Here is a 20,252-nt window from a genome sequence, read left to right on the forward strand (position 1 = left end):
CCAAATTAAGATGAATTTTCTCCCATTGGAGGAGATTGATGTAGGATAAAAAAGTTAATATTAGGAAATAGTATTGTTTATTAGATATCTTTTGTCTATTTCCTATTTTAGTCAATTACATAATTTCTTTTGTTTCCTTTAGTTATTAGGTTCCTTTAGAATCCTAATTAGAGTAAGATTATGAAATCCTAATTAGTTGCACATACATAGTAGTTCAGGTTGTAAATGTAGGCCTTTCATTATTTGATTTGATTTGAGTTTAGTTTTTGAATTTTTTTATTATTCTTTTTTTATCGCTACCTCCTCCATGTCCGTCATAGTTCTCCACCGCCTCTTCCTATCTCTATGTATGTATAAATATAAATTATATATATTATATTAATATATTTTTTAATAATTGCGTATAGCTTATCAACATATAATTGTAAGTATTTTATTAATTGAACATCAATTTATAATTTATTTTTATTAAAAAATAATATTTTTATAAATTTTATTTGTATTACTCAACAACATATCAATTTTCATCTTTTTGTTAAATTTTGATAACTTATCAACTTTGTCAAATCAAATACATAACTATATAAATGACAACTTAAAACACATTTATCCAAACACGTTATTAACTTAAATGCTACCCAAATTTTAACCTTTACACAACTTATAAGTATAAAAGTTTATAAGGCCCTAGAAAAAATGGTAAGCCAACAGCCCTGAATGTGTTTTTCCAACCAAAAGCCAAAATTACAATAAACTAAAAGTTCAACTGTAAAGATTTGTCACAACCTCGTGCAGCTGGTGGCTGCGTTTACCACAATTCCGAGGGAATTCTGAAAGAGATAGCAAGGAATTTGTGAGAGAGAGAGAGGAAGAAGGGAGAGAGAGTAGCTGGAAGATAATATTCTTGATTGTTTTTGCATGCCTTTACATTACACGGTAAGGTCCTATATAAGGACGTTGGAGGAATTATTCCCCTGATAGATGGGGTCCTCTTCCTTAACCGTGTAACAGCTTGATTCTAACCAACCTACTGGTCCCACTAGCGCCTAAGGCTACAGCCGGAAGGAACTTACAATTAGAAGGTCTTAATTAGCAAAAATTTAAAACTACTCTTGGTAAACTATCTGCGTGACAATGCTCCCCTCTTGAATGCTTCCTTGTCCTCAAGGAAGATTGAGTAGGCTCACCGCGTAAGGAAATTTCTGGAGCAGTTTAGAGAGATATTCCCATGTGTTGCGCTCCATAGTGTTCCCTTACCATTTAACCGAGACTTGGATTAAGGGCACCCCTCCTTGCTGGATCACTCATCTCCCGAGTATAGTCTCTGGCTCTACAGCTTGTTCACTTTCCTTAGGTAAAGGTGGCAGCGTGGAACTTGCTGGTTGCCCCCCAATTGACTTCTTCAGTAGTGAAACATGAAATATAGGGTGGATGTGAGTGTCGGATGACAATTGCAATCGATATGCCACTTTTCCCACCTTGTTAGTTATAGGGAAATGCCCAAAGTACCTGGGGCTAAGCTTAGTAGTCTTCCCTTGTGTCAGTGATCTCAGGTGTGGTTATTTCAATCTTAAATACACCTCCTCCCCAACCTCAAACTCCCTTTCAATCTTCTTCTTGTCCGTGTACTACTTCATGCGGTGCTGGGCAGAGGCCAACTCTTGTTTCATTTGTCGAGTCGCTTCCCTCTTTTTTTGTAAGTACTCTTCTACCGTGGCTGCGTCTGATCCCCCTCTTGTTGTTGGTAGTACAGGTGGTTTGTATTCGAACAGAGCTTCGAAGGGGGTTACTCTAATAGTTGAATGTCGGGTGGTGTTATACCACCACTGTGCCAAGGACAACCACCCATGCCATTCCTTAGGTCGCAATAGGCATATACACCTTAGATAGGTCTCGAGGCATTAATTCACCTTCTTGGTTTGGCCATCCGTTTGGGGGTAGTATCCCGTGGACAACCTTAGGTCCGTTCCCAACGATTTCATCAACTCCTGCCAAAATAGGCTGGTGAAAATGCTATCCCTATCGGAGATTATATACTAGGGAACCCCGTGCAGCTGAATCACACGATCTAAGACAGTGTTCGAAAAATCGGCCTAAGCGGGCGCCTAGGCGTCGCCGAGGCGTTAGGCGGACGCTGGCTGCCCCGATTTTGGCCTAGTCGGCACCCCTAGGCACCGGTCCGCCTAACCGGTCGTCGGCAGCCCCTAGGCGTCCTAGGCAGCGCCTAACCGCCTGGGCGGCCTACTTCTAAATTTGTAGGGTTTTAAAGAGAGGAGACAAAACAGAGCGGCCTCTCCTCGTCTGCCCCGATTGCTCTCTCCCAACCGCGACCGTCTCTCTCTTCGAAAGCTCATCCTCATCGCCGTTGACGCCTCCGCCGCCGACCATCGTCTTTCTTGGCTGCGATTTTCCGATTTCCCTTGGCCTGGACCTCCGACCACCAGTATCTCTCTCTCTCTCTCTCTCTCTCGTTGTGCGTCCTGATTTGTAGTACCCATCTTGCACTCGATTCGTTGTTCTTCCCGATTTACAAATAGAAATTCTATTTGTTATATACTATATAATATATATATAATATATATTATTACAATATTACTGCTATTGCTATATGCCTATATGTATTGCTATATAGTGTATATATAATATAATATGCTATTGCTATGTATATACATATATTACTAACAGTAACAGTTATAGATTATATATATGTTATTGCTATATATATACATATATTACTAATAATTATAGATTATATATATGTTATTGCATTATTGTTGATTTTCTACTTTGATTTACTTGAAAATAATATGACATTACATCATAGAGTTCAAAAAAATAAAAAACAACAATTTTTCTAGGCCCCGCCTAGGCGCTAGGCCCCAGTTTGGCACCCGACTAGCGCCTAGCGTGTTTTAGAACACTAATCTAGGAATACTCTCGCAACCTCCTGAGCCGTATAAAGATGGGACAATCCGATGAAATGGGCGAATTTAGTAAACCGATCCACCACCACCAAAACACTGTCTTTACCCTCTAATCTAAGTAAGTCGTCCACGAAATCCATTAACACACTTGACCAGGCTTGCTCCGGAATGGGGAGGGGTTGCAACAATCCAAGATAGGGTACCCGCTCTGTTTTGCACCTTTTGCAAACATCACAACCCCTCACAAACTCCTTGATCTCCGCCTTTATTCTTGGCCAGTAGAATATCCCTTTAATCCTCACATATGTATTTTGTTCGCCGAAATGGCCTCCTAAAGGCGACTCATGCAAGGCATGCATGATCTTTCTTTTTAGCTCGGCCCTGTCCTCGATCACTATTCGTCCCTGATACCTCAGCATTCCCTCCTTCAGAGTATACCCCTCCACCTCTTCTTACCTCACAGTCAATTTTTCCAGCAAGGCCGTAATTCTTTGGTCTTCCCCATAGCTGTTGATCACTTCCTCGTACCACTATGGAGTCATTACTGTGACTGTTGCAATGCTTCCCTCTTCATGGCACCGGGAGAGGGCATTCGCAGCTATGTTTTATTTTCCTTTTCTGTAATGTATCGTGTAATCTAATCCCATGAGCTTGGTCATTCCCTTGCGCTGCAGCTGCATTTGAAGTCTTTGTTACATAAGGTATTTTAGGCTTTCGTGGTCCGTTTTGATGATAAATCGCCCCCCTTCCAAGTAATGCCTCCATCTATTATCCACTACCATTAGGACTACCAAAAATTCCTTCTCATAGATGCTTAACCCAGAATGTCTAGGGCCTAGCACTTGGCTTAGGAAGGCAATATGTTTTCCTTCCTGTGCTAGCACTACCCCCAATGCCAGTGCCACACGCATCAATTTCCAAGGTAAAAGGCTTCTCAAAATCTGGTAACTTCAACTCAGGCACCCTACTCATGGCCTCCTTCACCTCGTTGAATGCCTTTTCTGCCTTGGAGCCCTAATTAAACTCTCCATTTTTCAGCAACTCAATCAGTGGTCGGCTGATGACTCCATAGTTCTTAAAAAATTGCCGATAATAGCTTGTTAACCCAAGAAATCCCCTTAGGGCCCTCACAGTCGTGGTCCTCGACCAAGACACCATAGCCTCGATCTTCCTCGGGTCAGGGCTCACCTTTCCCTTAGAGATTATGTGCCCTAAATACTCTACCTACCCCTGACCAAACTCACATTTGGATTTCTTGATGAATAATTGGTGGGACCGGAGGATGTCTAGGGTGGTTTGTAAGTGCAGCAAGTGTTGTTCGAAGGTGGAGCTATTAATAAGGATATCATCGAAGAAAACTAAGATGAATTTCCGCAAGTGGGGCTCAAACATATGGTTCATGAGTGATTGAAAGGTGACTGGGGCGTTGATAAGCCCAAATGGCATTACCAGAAATTCGAAGTGGCCATGGTGAGTCTTGAATGCAGTTTTTAGAGTATCCTCGAGTTTCATCCTAATTTGATGATAACCCGAGTGTAAATCAAGTTTGGAAAAGAACTTGGTAGTGTGGAGTTCGTCTAAAAGATCTTCCACCAAGGGTATGGGAAATTTATCCTTAATTGTGATGGAATTCAAGTGGCGGTAGTTTACACAAAACCGTCATGTTCCATCCTTCTTTTTCACTAACAAAATAGGGGAAACAAAGGGGCTTTGGCTTGGTTTGATAATGGATTGTTGGAGCATATCCTTAACCATCCTCTCAATCTCATTCTTTTGGATAAGTGGGCATCGATAGGCTTTAATGTTAACTGGTTCTGTATTTGGCTTGAGGTTAATCGAATGGTCAAACAGTCGATTAGGGGGTAGGGATCTTGGTTCTGCAAAGAAGACCTCATATTTCACCAATAAATCATCAAGTAAAGCGAAATGTGTTACCTGATCAGGAGGCTCCTCCCGATTGCTAACTATTAGGTAATACTGCCCCAGCTTTCCTTGTTCCTCAAGTGTCTTCCGTGGTCACTACTGAAAAGAGTTGTGTCCATTGAACCCACTTCCCCTTCATGACTCTCCTCGGACCTTTCCCAGACATCAACTTGCAAACCCCAGCTTCTTTTTCGCCCGTGATGGTCATTCTTTTTCCTTCCTTCTCGAATGATACTTCCATGCGGTTAAAATCAAAACTAATAGGGCTTACTCCCTTCATCCAATCCACCCCCAAGACCATATCGCAGCCTCCCAACTTCAGCAGCCTTAAATCGGTTACAAATTTCTCCCCTTGCATTTCCCACGAGAACCCATTGCAGGTCGAAGTGCTTGACACCTTCCGGCCATTGGCCACTGTCACGCTCAAGGGTGGCATCCCCATCAACTGACAATTTAGCCTCCTTGTAGTGTTCTCATCAATAAAGCTGTGGGTACTCCCACTATCAATCAAAATCATCAGGTTACTCCCCTTGGCTTGCCCTCCTACCTTGATAATTTTGTTATTGGCCACCCCTTTCAGGGCATGAATGGATATTTCTCCATTGTCTTCCATGCCCCCGTCACCCCCATCTTCCTCTTCTCCACCTCTTGGTCACTTCCTTCATTCCCTTTTAGCAACAGAATCTACCTCTTGCAAAGCTGCCTATGGTGGTACTTGTCTCCACACCGGAAGCATAGTCATGCTAATCTTCTTTGCTCCCTCAATTGATCTCCCGAGGGTGTTGTGTTTTGACCCACAACTCCTCTTACCCCGCTGGTACCCTTGCCTACTTCCCGATTAAAATACCTCCCTACCCCATTTTGGGTCTCTGCCACCATTCCTTGTCTGTTGCCTTGCCTCTTTAACAAGACTTTTACTGCTAGTTCTTGTAACCGAGCATCTTCTGATGCTTGAGCTACAGTTTAGGGTCTAAGCACCTTTGCCATTGGCCTTAATTCGTCATTGAGGCCACTCAAGTAACTTGATACAAAATAGGCTTCGATGAGATAAGGGTTGTATTGGATCATGTAAGACCTCAGCTCCTCGAAGCATTTCTGATACATCTCCACACTTCCCGTATGTTTAAGCTTGTTGAACTCTTCCACAATGTCAACCATACTTCTTTCTCCAAACCTTCCACATAGAGCCTCTATGAACTCTCCCCACTCCAGGTTTCTCCTTAACCGCATCACTCCTTGATACCAAGCATTGACCTCCTCATTGAAGTGGGTTGCTGCTAGCAACACCTTCTGCGGCTCTAGGATGTTATGCCATTCGAACAGCCTTTCGCATTTCCTTATCCACCATTACGGGTTAATCCCTTCAAACACTGGAATTTCCATCCTAGGGAGAGGAAACCCTTGTGGTTGATGGTTCATCAGGCTTGCTGGCCCCCTTCCCAGTATTCCTTCTTCTCTGCCACCTTAATTAAGCTCCTCCTCATGTATTTCCAGCTCCCGACCAGCTCTATCCCTTTGAAAGATAGGGTCTATCCCTTCCCTCGAAGGAAAGTCAGGTGCTAGCCTTATTGGTTGTTGTCGGCCTAACATGGCCATATACTGCTGCATTTGTGCAATTAGTTCCTCCCGTACCCGCGTAATGGACTCTTCCAACCTCTTTTCCATTCCACCCATGGCGCTCTCCACCCAGCGATCCAGCGCAAGGATAGCCTCTTGATTCCGAGTCGTACCCAACTCCAACTGCTCCATCTTATTTTGACATTCTGCTACAACCACCCCAGTTTGCTGCAACTGTGTTTCGAAGTTCTTCATACGCGTCCCCTTAGCCATCGATTATCCTTCCCACCCACTGGCCATAACAGTGCTCTAATACCAATGTGTCACAACCCCGTGCAGCTGGTGGCTGCATTTACCACAATTCTGAGGGAATTGCGAAAGAGATAGCAAGGAATTTGAGAGATAGACGAGAGGGACAGAGGAAGAAGGGAGAGAGAGTACCTAGAAAAGAATATTCTTGATTGTTTTTGCATGCCTTTACACTACACAGTAGGGTCCTATATAAAGACGTTGGAGGAATTATTCCCCTGACAGATGGGGCCCTCTTCCTTAACCGTGTAACAGCTTGATTCTAACCAATCTACTGGTCCCACTAGTGCCTAAGGCTACAGTCGGAAGGAACTTACAATTATAAGGTCTTAATTAGCAAAATTAAAACTACTCTTGGTAAACTGCTTGCGTGACAAGATTGAAGATCAACAACAACAACTATACGACTTATTCCATTAAGTGAAATTGGATATATGAATTTTAAAAATCTCTAGCCATCTCTATATGTGGTCATATCCTCTCTAAATTATTATATATCATATGTAATGTTTAAGGCTTTCCCATAAATATAAGAAATAAATTATTATAACAATCAAGATAAGGATACAAGAGAGAAATTTTAAGACAAATAAATTTATGAGAAGTTAGAAAGGGCATATTGAACATAAATAAAGTCACAAATGAGCTGAGTCATTTGTGAGTGGCTTAGTGTTTAGTTACATAAAAACTCGTTCGAGTTCATTTGTTAAGGTAAACGAGATAAGGTTGAACCTAATTTTGAAACTCGATTTATAAATAAGCTAAACTTGACCTCAATAAAACTTGGCTCGTTAGCGCGTGAGTTACCTCAATTAGAGGTTCGCGAACGCGATTAGCTTGTGAAAACAGTCTCGTTTATAAATACATTAATAAATTTATTCATAATTATATATACATTATTTTATGATTAAATAATATATATATTAGATATATATTTTATAAATATATTATTTAAACATAAATTCATATACATACATATATTATCATTCATCATTATTCATTAGTTATTAAATTTTTAGTGGGGGTGCGATTTCCAAGAAACCCCATTCTTCTTGATCATTGCGCTCTCTCCTCTCCGCTCCCCTCCCCCTTCAAATGTTCATTCTTCTTCTCCAAAGCAAGTAGCAAGCAAGGACGACGACAGACTGATGGTTGTTCCTTCCTCTTCTTCACTTGTTCTATTCCTCTTCTTCTCCCATTTCGACACTACAGGGGTGTCCAATGGCTTTTCCTCCTCCTTCATTGGTCACTGGTTATGATGCGACCGACCCTATTGTCCATCTTCTCCGACTAATTGGTGTGCGACAACCTCCGTGCTTGCAACCACCCACCTTCTCCGATGAAGGCAATCGCTTGCGACTACCTTCCCTCGTCGAGCTTCTTAACAATCCGAGCTTTAAGGCTCAAGCCCATGCACTTACTCACCAAGCCAAATCTGAGCTCAGTGAAGCTTAGCTCAATTCGGCTCGATTGCAACCCTAAACATAAAATATGAGACTATTAGTAGAGATAATTATAAACATATTTGTCAATGACCAAATCCTTTTGAGATTATTCCTAGTTACTCCCCTCACACCCCTATTAATCTTGTACCCTTACCCCCAGAGGCCCAAATTTCTAAGCCTGTTGAAAATTTTACCCAACACATCCATAACCTACATGTTAAGATTAGAAGAAAAATTGCAATGAGCAATGTTCATTATAAACTTGCTGCCGATACATATCGTAGGGCTCGATAATTTAAAGAAAGTGACCATGTCATGATTCATATTCGCCACCAGCGCTTCCTAAACACTCCTTCAACAAACTACATGCTCCAGCTAGTGGCTCTTTTTTCCTATCATTCGAAAACTTAAACCTAATGCTTATTTAATCGACTTACCTAATAATATGAATATTAGTCATATTTTCAATGTGAAAGATTTAACTCCTTACTAAGGCACATTTGAGCCTCCTCACTTACCCCCTAGTGTTCTTACATGTCACCAAATTCCTTATATATCACGCATACAACAACAAAAGGATGTGATTGATGTTGTGTTTGACGATGAGATTGTGGCTTCTTCTTATAGTAGTGGTTATATCGTCGTTTTCTTGACAAACGAAAATATTGACCATATTCCAATAGCACTTTGAATTACTGAAGAAGATGTTCAAGTCCTAGATCCTGAGAGTCTAAATCGTCAGAGGCAAGTTCTTTTCAACCGGGGGGAAAATGATCAAGATCATAGCAACAAATACTTCAGGAAACAATATTTTAGAAGTAAAAATAATAATATTTTTTATTTTAATTTGTTTCCTAATTTCTTTTGTCTTAGAATCCTAATCAAATTTGAATTATCTTTATTAGCTTAATTACCAAGAAACCTTAGTTAGAAAGAAATTATTGTTAGAATAGGTTTATATCTATTAATTATCTATAAATAATCCTTCAAGGACGTATTGAATGACAGATTTTGATGAATAGTATTGAATATTGATATTAATATTGGTTTTGAGTAATCAGGATTACTCTTATTTTTTTTATTTGGGTTTTTCATCAACTTGTACAACAACTTTAATCTAAATAGAATTTTGTAACCCACTAACATATGACTCCACTTTTTGTGACTTTGTCATCTTCTAAGACCTTGCATGAAGTTTCTCAACTACTGCACCCATTTGCCTCAACTTAACTAGTTCACCAAATTTTCCTCCCTGAATGGGTGGGTCAAACCATGTTTGACATTCTTCCTTGAATTCTACCCATGCGAGCGTTGGATATTTCTCTTTGACCTTCATAAACCAAACTTGTGCATCTCTTATCAAGTAAAAGGATGCGAAGTCTACCTTATCCTCCTCTAGTGTTTGTTGATGTTGGAAAAAATGCTCGCAACAATTCAACTAGGCTAGCGGGTCCTCCATGCCATCAAAAGATGGGATCCCAAGCCTAGAATATCAAGGAATAAATCCTCCTACGCTATTTGCAGTTCGGTAATCTCATGGTGTGACCATTAGGAGCTATGACTTTCTCCCCCTAGGGTCGTTGACTCCGTCTTCATGGCTTTAACATTGCGTACTAAGTTTTGGATCTGTGCCAACATCATCTCCCTCTCGACAACCTCTACTACATGGTTGTGTTCATACTTCTTCATGAAAGATCAAGAAGATAAGAAACCTATTGTCACCCGTGGTTGACTTTGATACCAATTTGTTAAAAGGGTCAAAGTCCAAGGGTGATTAATGAGGATAGTGTCGATTTTCTTACAAGAAAGAGATGATTTGTTAGTTCTTCCCTCCCTACCTATATTGAAACTTGGGCCTCGTTAGAGAGAACCCGTCGATCTCTTGCACAAAGTGTTGAAAAATAATTCTTATTGCTTACCAAACTTCAACAAGTTAGAGGGTATTTCTAATAACCCTAACACAACCAAACAGGAAAATCTAACTTATTAAATAAGGAAACTTCCTAATTAACTAAATAATCCAAATAAGGAGACTTCCTAATAAGAATCATTAAATTGGGAAACTTCTTAATTAACTAAATAAACCAAATAAGAATCAACTAAATAAGGAAACTAGCTAGTCCTTTTTAGTTTTAGAATGCCTCTAATACACATGGTTGATACACATGGTTCATTGGCTACTTCGATGCCTTTGCTCTTGTAAGGCTCAAGACATGTAGCTAACCTAACTAGTTATGAGAAAATTTGATTTAACTACTAGCCAACTAAAAATATATAATATTATCCCTAGTTCACTCTATCTTCTAATATAACCACTAAATTTTGATCATTTTGATTTTCTCCAGTGACATATGAATCTAAGTATTGAATTTCTCACTCATTGGGTAAGCAAGTAATCTAAGCGTTTTCCTAATAAATTAAAGGATATAAGTTCTGCTTATTTCCAATAGTGTAGTAATTAATTTCCTTTACTTAGGTGAATACTTTGTAAATTAGCATATAGCTACCATACCTATTCGTGCCATATTTGCCAACATCACATTTTTATCTACTAATTGTTATCCCCTTATTATAAACACTCCTTCAATAACTTATAAGCAAATTTTGAGAGGAATATATGCATTAAAATATGACTAAATGAATACATTCACAATGTTGTCCTCAAAATTCAAGGTCAAAATTTACACTATTTACATTTCTAAGGTTCAAGGATACAATTTATCAATTTACTATTACAATATTTATGCTAATTAATTAGAAGCTTTCTAATTCTCAAATGTTATTACCAGTATTAAATTTCTATCAGAAACTCAATTATACAACATATCTAACATTTATCCCACTATGTCTATGTGAGGTCGACTACATAACTTCTAGACTTCCATGTATTTCTGTTTTTTGTCATATCTTCATTTAGGCCCATAAACAATTCATATCAAACTTTAATGTCTCTGCCAAAGTTTTCTTGAGTTTGTCTCTACCTCTTTTTTTGACTCTTTTTTTGACTAATTGTTCCATTTCATCAACTCTCCTCACAGGAGCGCCTCTTGGTCTTCTTCTCACATGACCAAACCATCTTAGTCTAGTCTCTTTCATCTTCTCCTCGATTGACATTACTCCAACCTTATTACAAATAACCTCATATCTAATTTTATATTTTCTTGTATGGCCGCACGTCTATCTTAACATTCTCATCTTCGCTACGCTCGTTTTTTGCTCATGCTGGTATTTGACTGTTCAGCATTCTGAGTCATACAACAAAACTGATCTTATAACTGTCCTATAGAATTTTTCTTTCAGTTTTAATGAGATTTTACCATCACATAACACCTTCGATGCATTTCTCCATTATAAACTCAATTAAAAAATTTGAAGCCCTTCAAAGATATTGAAGAATTGTCTACTAGCACCCCTTTCATTTATTTCCCTCAATTTGACGATTCCATATACAAGATAAATCATAAATTTTCTATAATTTTATGTTCCTCAAATCTTATTTTTTAGAGACGATGAATAATACTGAGTTTGTTTAATCAGCCAAGAAAGTAAAAGAATACTTTCTATTACTTTTTGTAAGCCGTAACTTAAAATTTTTACATATCTTATTTATTAATTCTCATATTAGATATTCTTTTCTGCTTATAAAGTATCTTCAGGTCGTATTTCTTCTTTACTTTAGCAATTAGCTGTAACACATTGAGAATACATATACGAGGTCTAAAATGTGAATTAGCATGAATTATGTAACCTAGTGAGAATTCAAAGGTTACCAGTGACGAATCACTATGACAAACCTAGGTGACATGAAGCAAATGATTTCTTCTTCTTTCTCTCTCTCTCTCTCTTTGTGGTTAGGATGAAGCAAATGTTTTAAATAGAGTAACGCCAAAGCGCAAAATCATACACATGACTTTTCGCGAAAAAGATAATCCAGCTGGACAGGGAATTAATCAAGCGAACGAGAGACGAGAGAATATGTGTGAAACGTTGAAAGATAATGCAAGGCGGAAAGAGACTGATCAAGTGTTTGAACAGTGACATCGACTAAGGAAGTTGATCCACTGCGTCAGCGCATACGATACAAATGATGCACAACAATAAGGTTACGACATTCATACATCTACAAAGGGCGTGAGGAGGAAGTTAGCTTTCTTCAAATGCGTGAAAAGTTGAAAAACAGCAAGCAGCCGGACGTCAGTTTGAAAAGACGTATCAGCAGAGCATCTGAATCTAACACAAACGGGAGTACAAAAATGTTCTACTAGGTGGACCGGGCAGAAATAACAGTTACAAGCAACAGTGGACTCGGGCTTCAATTTTAATAAACCAGGACTAGCAAGTATAGACTGCGGATTACATGCCGTGAAGCGATATCCGTCTTAGTACAGTTAAAGCGCCAAAAAACTGACAGTTTTTGGCACCTAAGGGGCAAAGTAAACGAAAAATCAATCTTCCTTTGAAAAGAAGAGAAACAAAATGAATCAAAGAGGCGTACCTGTCGCCACTGCAGAACTCATAGAGCTTGCCTTTTCCGGAGAAGACGAAGACACCGATATCTACGTCGCAAAGCACGGAAAGCTCGCGAGCCTTCTTCATTAATCCGCTTCGTCGCTTGGAGAATGTCACCTGCCGGCTGTTCTTATCTTCGATCCGCTTCAACTGTAGTTTCCCTCTCCCCATTTCGCTCTCGCCAGAACCCTAACCCTAGATCAGTGTCGTCCCTACTTGCGGTTACGAGTGTTCAGTGGTTTTTGATCCTTGGTCGTTTTGGAAAGAAAACGAGGAGGCCGCCGGGGTCTTTAATTTGTAGGGAAGAGGCTAGAGGGGCTGAAGTCAGTGGGTTTGGGGTTCAGAAGGATCCTCAACTCGCCCGACCATATTCGATCCGACCCTTTACAAGTCAGACTGTTGACAGTGAAAACCGGATGCTCGTAAGCCGCGAATTCAATTGATTCTTTTTTTTTTTGGACCCCACATCTTACTTAGATGAGTGGTCCAGTCACGGCCCTGTACAATTTATTCTTTTCCGAGAAAATAAAATTAAAAATCGTCCGACCAAATGGGGAGGGGCCAGCGGCCAGTGGGCATATTGTTATGTTTATCTTAATTTATATGGTAATAACTAACTAGTCAGTATAAAATATGGTTGAAGCAAAAAAAACAAAAGAAACTAATTAGTATGTTATTATTTACTTTAAATTCCATCTGGTCATGTAACAAAATAAAGGATAAATTATCAAAAATAATATACGTACTAAACAATACCTATATATATATATATAATAGACTTCCCTTGTACCTTTTTTAATAAGTAAGAATATTCGACTTTATAAACTAGACTTCCCTTTTACCTTTTCTAATAAGAATACTTAACTTTATAAAATATTGTAATTACAAACTGTCATTATATCTTCTTCTAATTTTATCATGACATGAATTGGTTACCTGGCTATCATGTCACAATGAGAAAGAAAACCTAGCAAAATCAGCTATGCCCGCCGCCCCTTCCTAGCAAAATACAATGGTCGCTATAGCGGCGATTTATAAAGGAGCAATGGGTCCCCTTGCTCAGCCACACACGACACCACCACCGTCTTGTAGTCGTTATCTTTGGTGGCCCATTTCTTCGTTAGTGCTCCTATTTGCCGCTGCTCTCTTTTCCATGATCCCTTCTATTGGAGCAGTCCCTTGCATTGCCAACTTTGCTACAACCTCTGCTAGTATGTACTGTCTTCACACCCACCCCATTGTGATGGGATTCCATGGGTCGAAAACCGAGTGAGGTTCCCCGCCATGGCCTTTCGTGTGAGAGATGGGGTTGGCGTTTCTAGCCATGGGTGTTTTGCTATAGACGGATTTCCATGGTGCCCCCATTTCATCACTTAATGCTAAAATTGGGTGGAGTGAAGGCAATCACATTTCTTGTTGTCGAGATACAACAATAAATTTATTCGATTGAAAAATGTCGTTGTCAAGCCACACAACTCTACAAGAAAGAAAACAGTTAAAGGACACGAGAGAGTCCCCGCACAAACACTTCGATACTTAAGTCAGACACTAAGAATGATAAAAATTGTAAAACATGATTTTTATCGGTATAAACGTACCTCTTCTGGAATAAGTGTCTACTTATTTATAGAAAAATATAAAATAATCTAAAATATCTCAAAATTATGATTCTTGTAAATAACGCTTATTTTAATTAATCTCAATCTAGGTAGGACTAAGATTGTTGTGAATAACATTTATTTTTCATAAATGATATTTATTTTTTCCCTTTTTGGGAATAAAATTTCTTGTTGACGATTATCTATAATTTTCCTAAAACAATTTTTAACTATCAGAGTTATCAATGTTTGCGCATTGTGTGGGACCATCCCGTATTCAGGAAAATACTTTGATAGTGCACCTAATCTTCCTACGTATCTCGATGAAGGGAGGGGGCCACGAGCCCCCGGCGCTACGGGTCTCTTACAGTCGCGAGTCGTTCTCCTGCTTTGGGTTGTGCCACGACCCTGGGCCATTCCCCCACCTTGGGCTAATTTCACTTCTTCCATTTTACTTTGTCATTTTATACTATGACGTATCAATTGCTTTCCTACTCTTTTTCCTAGGTTTTATATGAGGAAGAGTAATTCTTCTTTAACTAATTATCCCACACGTTCTTCTTCCTTTGCAAGTTTTTTCAGAGGTATCTTTTGTAAAAAAATTTACTAAGTCAAGATTTTCTCTGTATGGTCCTCTTATTGGGAGAGGCCTTATTTTTTGTCTTCACTTGCCATTTCATTTTCTCTTTCTAGGGTTCCTTCTTTCTCTTTTTTCTCTCAATCTTTCTCCATCTTCTGATACAACAATGCACCCCCACAATCGTCTTCTTCATTACTCCCTCCTTAATCACAATCGTCTACTGCTTCACGCCATCGACCGCAGCCATGCAGCCTCGTGCCTTTGCCCACATCCATTTGCTACATCGTTGCCTTCTTGACTCGTGGCCTGAGGCCGTTGGTGCCTATTGTCGTCTTTCGTCCACCATTCTATGGTCATCGCTATTCGCCATCTACGGCTGCCCACCTCCAGATCTTGCAGCTTCTACCGCTACCACCTCTGTCGTGCGACTTTTGTTGCCGCTGTCAACAACAGTCTACTATCTCGTGGCAATCGCTTTTGGCTCGCGGCCATCCGTTGTCATCCTTCTATGTTCCTCGATCATCACTTACAACCCGCGGCCATTGTCAAATCCATTATGTGGCTCTCCTTTAGCCTCAGCCCGTGGCTGTCATCAGCTCCCCAACCCACGATCATCGCTAGCTCCCCATCCCATAGTCGTCGTCAGCTCCTTAGCCCGCAATCACTGCTAGCTCCTCGGCCCGCGGCCATTTGTCCGCCCCCTGTCACTCATCAATCCATTGCCATTCACATCCTCTTTGTGGTTTTCCCAAGTCTTTCAGTTTCTTCTCCTTTGTTTTTGCCATCTTGCGGCCGTCCATCAACCCGCAACTATTTGTCGTTGCCTCTTCTTTAACCTCGCAACCTTTATGCTTTTAACACATGCTGCTCCCTAGTTCTTTATGTATATGGGACAGGCATCATGCTTGATCGCATCTGTCGCCTTTGATTTTGGGTTAACTTAGACAATTTTTGTGCTTTTAGCGTTTTCAGCCTGTGATTTGATTTCATGCATTCTACACCCTTGATGCTAGGTTTTTCCTTTATTATTCTAGTAATCTTCGCATTTTCTTTAATTTCTTAAACCATTCTCATGCCTTTAGGCCTCAATTTTCAGATCATTCAGTGCATTCATGCTTCGATTTCGGACCGTTCTTACATCTTTACGCTTCTATTTTTAGACCGTTCTCGCACATTACCCTTGTGCTTGGATTTTTAAACCGTTCGCGCTTTCAATCTTTTGAATCATTCTCTTGCCCTCGTGTTTTGGTTTTTAAACTGTTCTCGCACGTAAGCGCTTCTGGTCTTTTGAACCGTTCACATGCCCTCATGCTTTAGTTTTTAAATCGTTCTCGTACGTCCACGCTTCCGGTCTTTTGAACCGTTCTCACGCCCTCGTGCTATCGTTTTTAAATCATTCTCGCCCGTTCGCACTTCCGGTCTTTTGAATCGTTCTCATGTCCTCGTGCTTGGGTTTTTAAACCATTCTCGCCCATTCGCACTTTCGATCTTTTGAACCGTTCTCACGCCCTCGTGCTTCAATTTTAAAACCATTCTTGCACATCCGCGCTTCAGATCTTTTGAACCGTTCTCATGCCTTTGTGCTTCGATTTTTAAACCGTTCTCGCACATTCGCGCTTCCAGTCTTTTGAACCATTCTCATGCCTTTGTGCTTTGGTTATAGACTTCGTCTGTCTACTGGAGTTTCTGCCTCTTTTCAATGCCTTTATTGTTCAAAAATTCAAAAAAGGGAACTCACATAAGATAAAAGATTATTTCATTCATGCATGACATATATACATTTAATCCTGCCGATGACACTTTCTTAAGGCGAGTTATGTGCATTCCTTTGCGAGCTTTCAACCTTCACACGATGAACGTATTTCTTGAATCTGTCAAAAAGAACCTTTTGTTCCTTCATTGCTCTCTTGCCTTGTGCCCCTAGTCTTCATGACCATCAGTATGTTTGGACTCTTGTGTCTACGAATGCTCATAGTATGGCCTGATTCTTGATTCGTTTTATCATTTAAAAATCAATCCTAGATCCCAGCAAAAGGAAAATATCAGTCCCAGAGCATAGCTTCCAAGTCCGAACTATGACTATGCTTGGCAATCATCAAGACTCGAGAATCTCCCTTCCGTCCAACTTCTGGGAACAACTGAGAATCATCATAAACTCACGTCCCCACCCCTTTTGGAAACCAATAAAACCCAGGATCGAAATGGTCTAGACTACTTTTTGGCATATAAAACCTAAGACTGAGATGGGCCCTTCGGCTATAGATTTGGCAGCAAAAAAGGATTCTAGATTTTCTCAATTATTGGCGATTACAAAGGAGGGTTACACGTGCCCGTTTTCGTTAGTTTGTGGTTGAGTGGTTCTAAGGAGTGCCACGTAACACTATTCCCAAAGTGAAACTCTTGTGGGCAGTGACACTCGCCGCTAGTTTCGTTTGTGGTGCTTGTAAGCGCCACGAAAGCAAGTCCCCCAACCCCGGCAACACCTTGCCAATATCACTCGTATTCGCACGCGTTTTTCTACTTTTATATAGATATATATATACATATCACCTCTTAAGTGCACTCCTTCGGCAAAAAGCAATCCAATATATACATTCTGTAAGGATATGTTGCATTCTGTGAGAATATGTTTGCATCAAGGGGTTGGAGTAGGGGAAGGAAAAGGAGATCAGATGAGAAACTGTTTAAGATGAAGAGTGGCCATGATTGGTAAAGATAAATTATATTGTTGTTATTACATGAAAACAACAACAAAATTTATGTTGAGTAATTCATCTTTAAGCCATCTGCATTCTAATGTTTATATCAGATTTCCGTAGTTAAAAGAGATTATGAGCTCTTTTCCGTAGTTAAAGGAGCCTCAATGAGTTGTGATAACTATTCATCATATTCTCGGATCGACTGGGATTTGACTTATTTTTATCCAATTACACAATTTTCAAATAAAATTTTAAAGTTATCTGTTTGCATTTTTTCATTCTGGAAATGTCTTGCAGGGGAGTGTCCAGGAGACCTTGCTAGTAGGAAGGTTTGCTGGAGACCCTTCTCCCAGGAAGGTCTCCTGGGCCCTTTGTGGTTGCATCATCTTTTTTGTTTTTTATGCTTTATCTTGAACTTTTAAACTTATTGGGTTGATGCATATTTATTAGATATATCCCTTTGCCCCAAGTTTTTTTTTTCTTAAGGTCTCCCTCGGGCTTTTTTCCAATTTTTTTTTCTTTGGATCTCCTATTAGGTCTATTTAATGGGCCTAGTTTCGTATACACATTAATTTTAAATTTATCATAATATAATAATTGTCACGTATTAAAATTATAAATACTTGACAAATTCTTAATAAATGATGATACATATTACGTTGTGTGTGGTTAGAAAAACTATCGAAAAAATAAATTTATAAATGGATCAATCCAGCTTAATCAGGACAACCTAGCGGCAAAAGGCCGCAGACAATGGCAGAAGGCAACGCTAAATAGTTACGGAAGATGATGACTGAGAAAGGCAATGCCGGACGATTGCAGAAGACGACGACTGAGAAAGGCGACACCAGATGGCTATGGAAGACGACGGCTGAGGAAGGCAACGCCGGACGATTGCGGATGTGAAACAGCTGCAGAAGGCAACGTCAGATGGTTGCGGAAGGCAACAATTGCAGACGAAGACGATCGCAGGCTACGAGGTGCAAGACAGCCTCAGGCCAAGAAGAATGAGACAACCACAAGCTGCGAGGAACACGATAACCGCGGGCCACAATGCGCACAACAGTCGCGGTCCGTAAGGCGTGCCATGACCGTGAGGTGTGCAATGGCTACACCGAAACCAAAGTAATCTCCCAAATTCACAAGGGGTCCCACACAGCATGTAAACATGATAATTCTGACAGTTGAAAATCCTTCCACAAAAAGGATAGACAATCATCCACAAGGAATTTCATCTCCAAAAAAGGTAAGATAAATATCATCTATAAAAGATAGATATTATCTACAATAATCTTAATTCGAGTCGACTTAAGATTAATCAAAATAAACGTTATCTACAAGAATTCTAATCTTGGGATACTTTGGATCACTCTATATTTCTATATAAATAAACATGCACTAATTTTAAAAAAGATAAGTCTCTTATACTAATATAAATACTGCTCTACAATTTTTATCACTCTCAATATTTGTCTTAAGCATCAAAGTATTAGAATTCTCTCTAGCGCTCTGACGATTTTCTTCCTTGCAAACTCAAGCAACTTGTTGACCCAACGTTTCCCAGCAACTAAATTTATCATAATACAATAATTGTCATGTATTAAAATTATAAATACAAGACAAATTCATAATAAATGATGATACATACTACGTTAACAAAATATTTATTTTCTTCACATTATTAAACATCGAACAAGAGAAAAGCAATTCCCCTTCTCTTCCTCTTCCTCTTCCTTTTCCCCTTCCCTTCCCTTCCCTTCCCCCACTCTCAAAACACTCCCAAAACATAGCCTAAAGCATTACACAGATCATTATTATAAGGCTAATAGAAGCAATTAACGAGGCGGCAGCAAGTAATGCAAAAACAATCAAGGATTCAAGTGGGATTCAAGTGAGAAAGACTTACGAGGTATCATGCATGTATTGTAAATGTAAAGCAGGGGTGTGCTTCAGAAACGGTAAACGGACCTGATCAATTCGTCAATCAAAAGTTCAGCTACTTTGTCACATGGAAATACATGAATCAGTGACGCCTCTGCAAGTGCAAAGCTAGATCAAACTTCAAATGAATGTACGAGCTAGATGAACTAAAAGCTTCTTCTCTATTTTATGTTTTCCTGATGGAAAAATTACTGCCGTGCATTTAGTCAAACGGCTTACTCTCACTGCGCTGATTCTTTCGCCCTCCTCCCGTCAAGACTTTCGCCTGCAGCTCGCTAGTCGCGCTTTCATGGCCGTTCTCCGGCGAGGCGGTGGAAAAAGTGGAGAGATCTGGCTCGAGCTTGCGGCTATGGCGGAAAGGCGTGTTTTAGCAGCTTCGTTTTCACGAGTCCTTTGCTCTCACGGGTTAACTCGTAGCGTTTGCTAGTGTACTGGCGGCTGGTATTCATAGGGCAAATCTGCAAAGGGAAATTTCGCGTGCGAGCGTGAGCACCACGGTCGCCGTTGTGAAATTGGAGTAATATCAATGGCAGGTCGAGATAGACCTGATCCAATTGTGGCCCCATCTGGGGATGATCTTCTGGAGCCTAAATGGTTTTGAAGTCGGTTTGTTTTTGCTTTTTTATTCTTAAAAGCGGTGGAGACGAGAATTTATGATGACTCTCACCTGTTTCCGGAAAGCAGATTCTTGGGTCTTGAAATGGCCAAGCGTAATCATAATAGTTCGAACTTCGAAGCCAATCTTGATGGGATCTGAGAATGATAAT

At 39.9% G+C, this 20,252-nt stretch overlaps 1 protein-coding gene and 1 long non-coding RNA gene across 5 annotated transcripts in view; both read right to left on the reverse strand.

Annotated features, from left to right (window-relative positions):
* LOC127799104 (truncated transcription factor CAULIFLOWER A-like) overlaps positions 1-13,035 on the reverse strand; it is a 77,711-nt gene extending 64,676 nt beyond the window's left edge. Inside the window, exon 1 of one of the 4 annotated variants that reach the window (XR_008022542.1) lies at positions 12,654-13,035. Coding sequence is in view for 3 of the 4 variants with exons in the window: in XM_052332839.1 (XP_052188799.1) it covers positions 12,654-12,838 (185 nt within the window). In the remaining variant the exon portion in view is untranslated. The remainder of the gene's footprint in view (positions 1-12,653) is intronic. The other 3 variants (XM_052332839.1, XM_052332838.1, XM_052332840.1) reach the window with 3 other exon arrangements.
* Positions 13,036-18,213: 5,178 nt separating this feature from the next.
* LOC127799106 (uncharacterized) lies at positions 18,214-20,153 on the reverse strand. Its single transcript, XR_008022546.1, has 3 exons — positions 19,705-20,153; positions 19,451-19,579; positions 18,214-18,737 (listed from the first exon to the last, which is right to left on the reverse strand). It is a non-coding gene; the product is annotated as an uncharacterized LOC127799106 (long non-coding RNA).
* Between the last annotated feature and the right edge of the window lie 99 nt (positions 20,154-20,252).

The sequence above is a fragment of the Diospyros lotus genome, chromosome 4 (genome assembly GCF_014633365.1).
Source record: "Diospyros lotus cultivar Yz01 chromosome 4, ASM1463336v1, whole genome shotgun sequence".
Taxonomy (NCBI): domain Eukaryota; kingdom Viridiplantae; phylum Streptophyta; class Magnoliopsida; order Ericales; family Ebenaceae; genus Diospyros; species Diospyros lotus.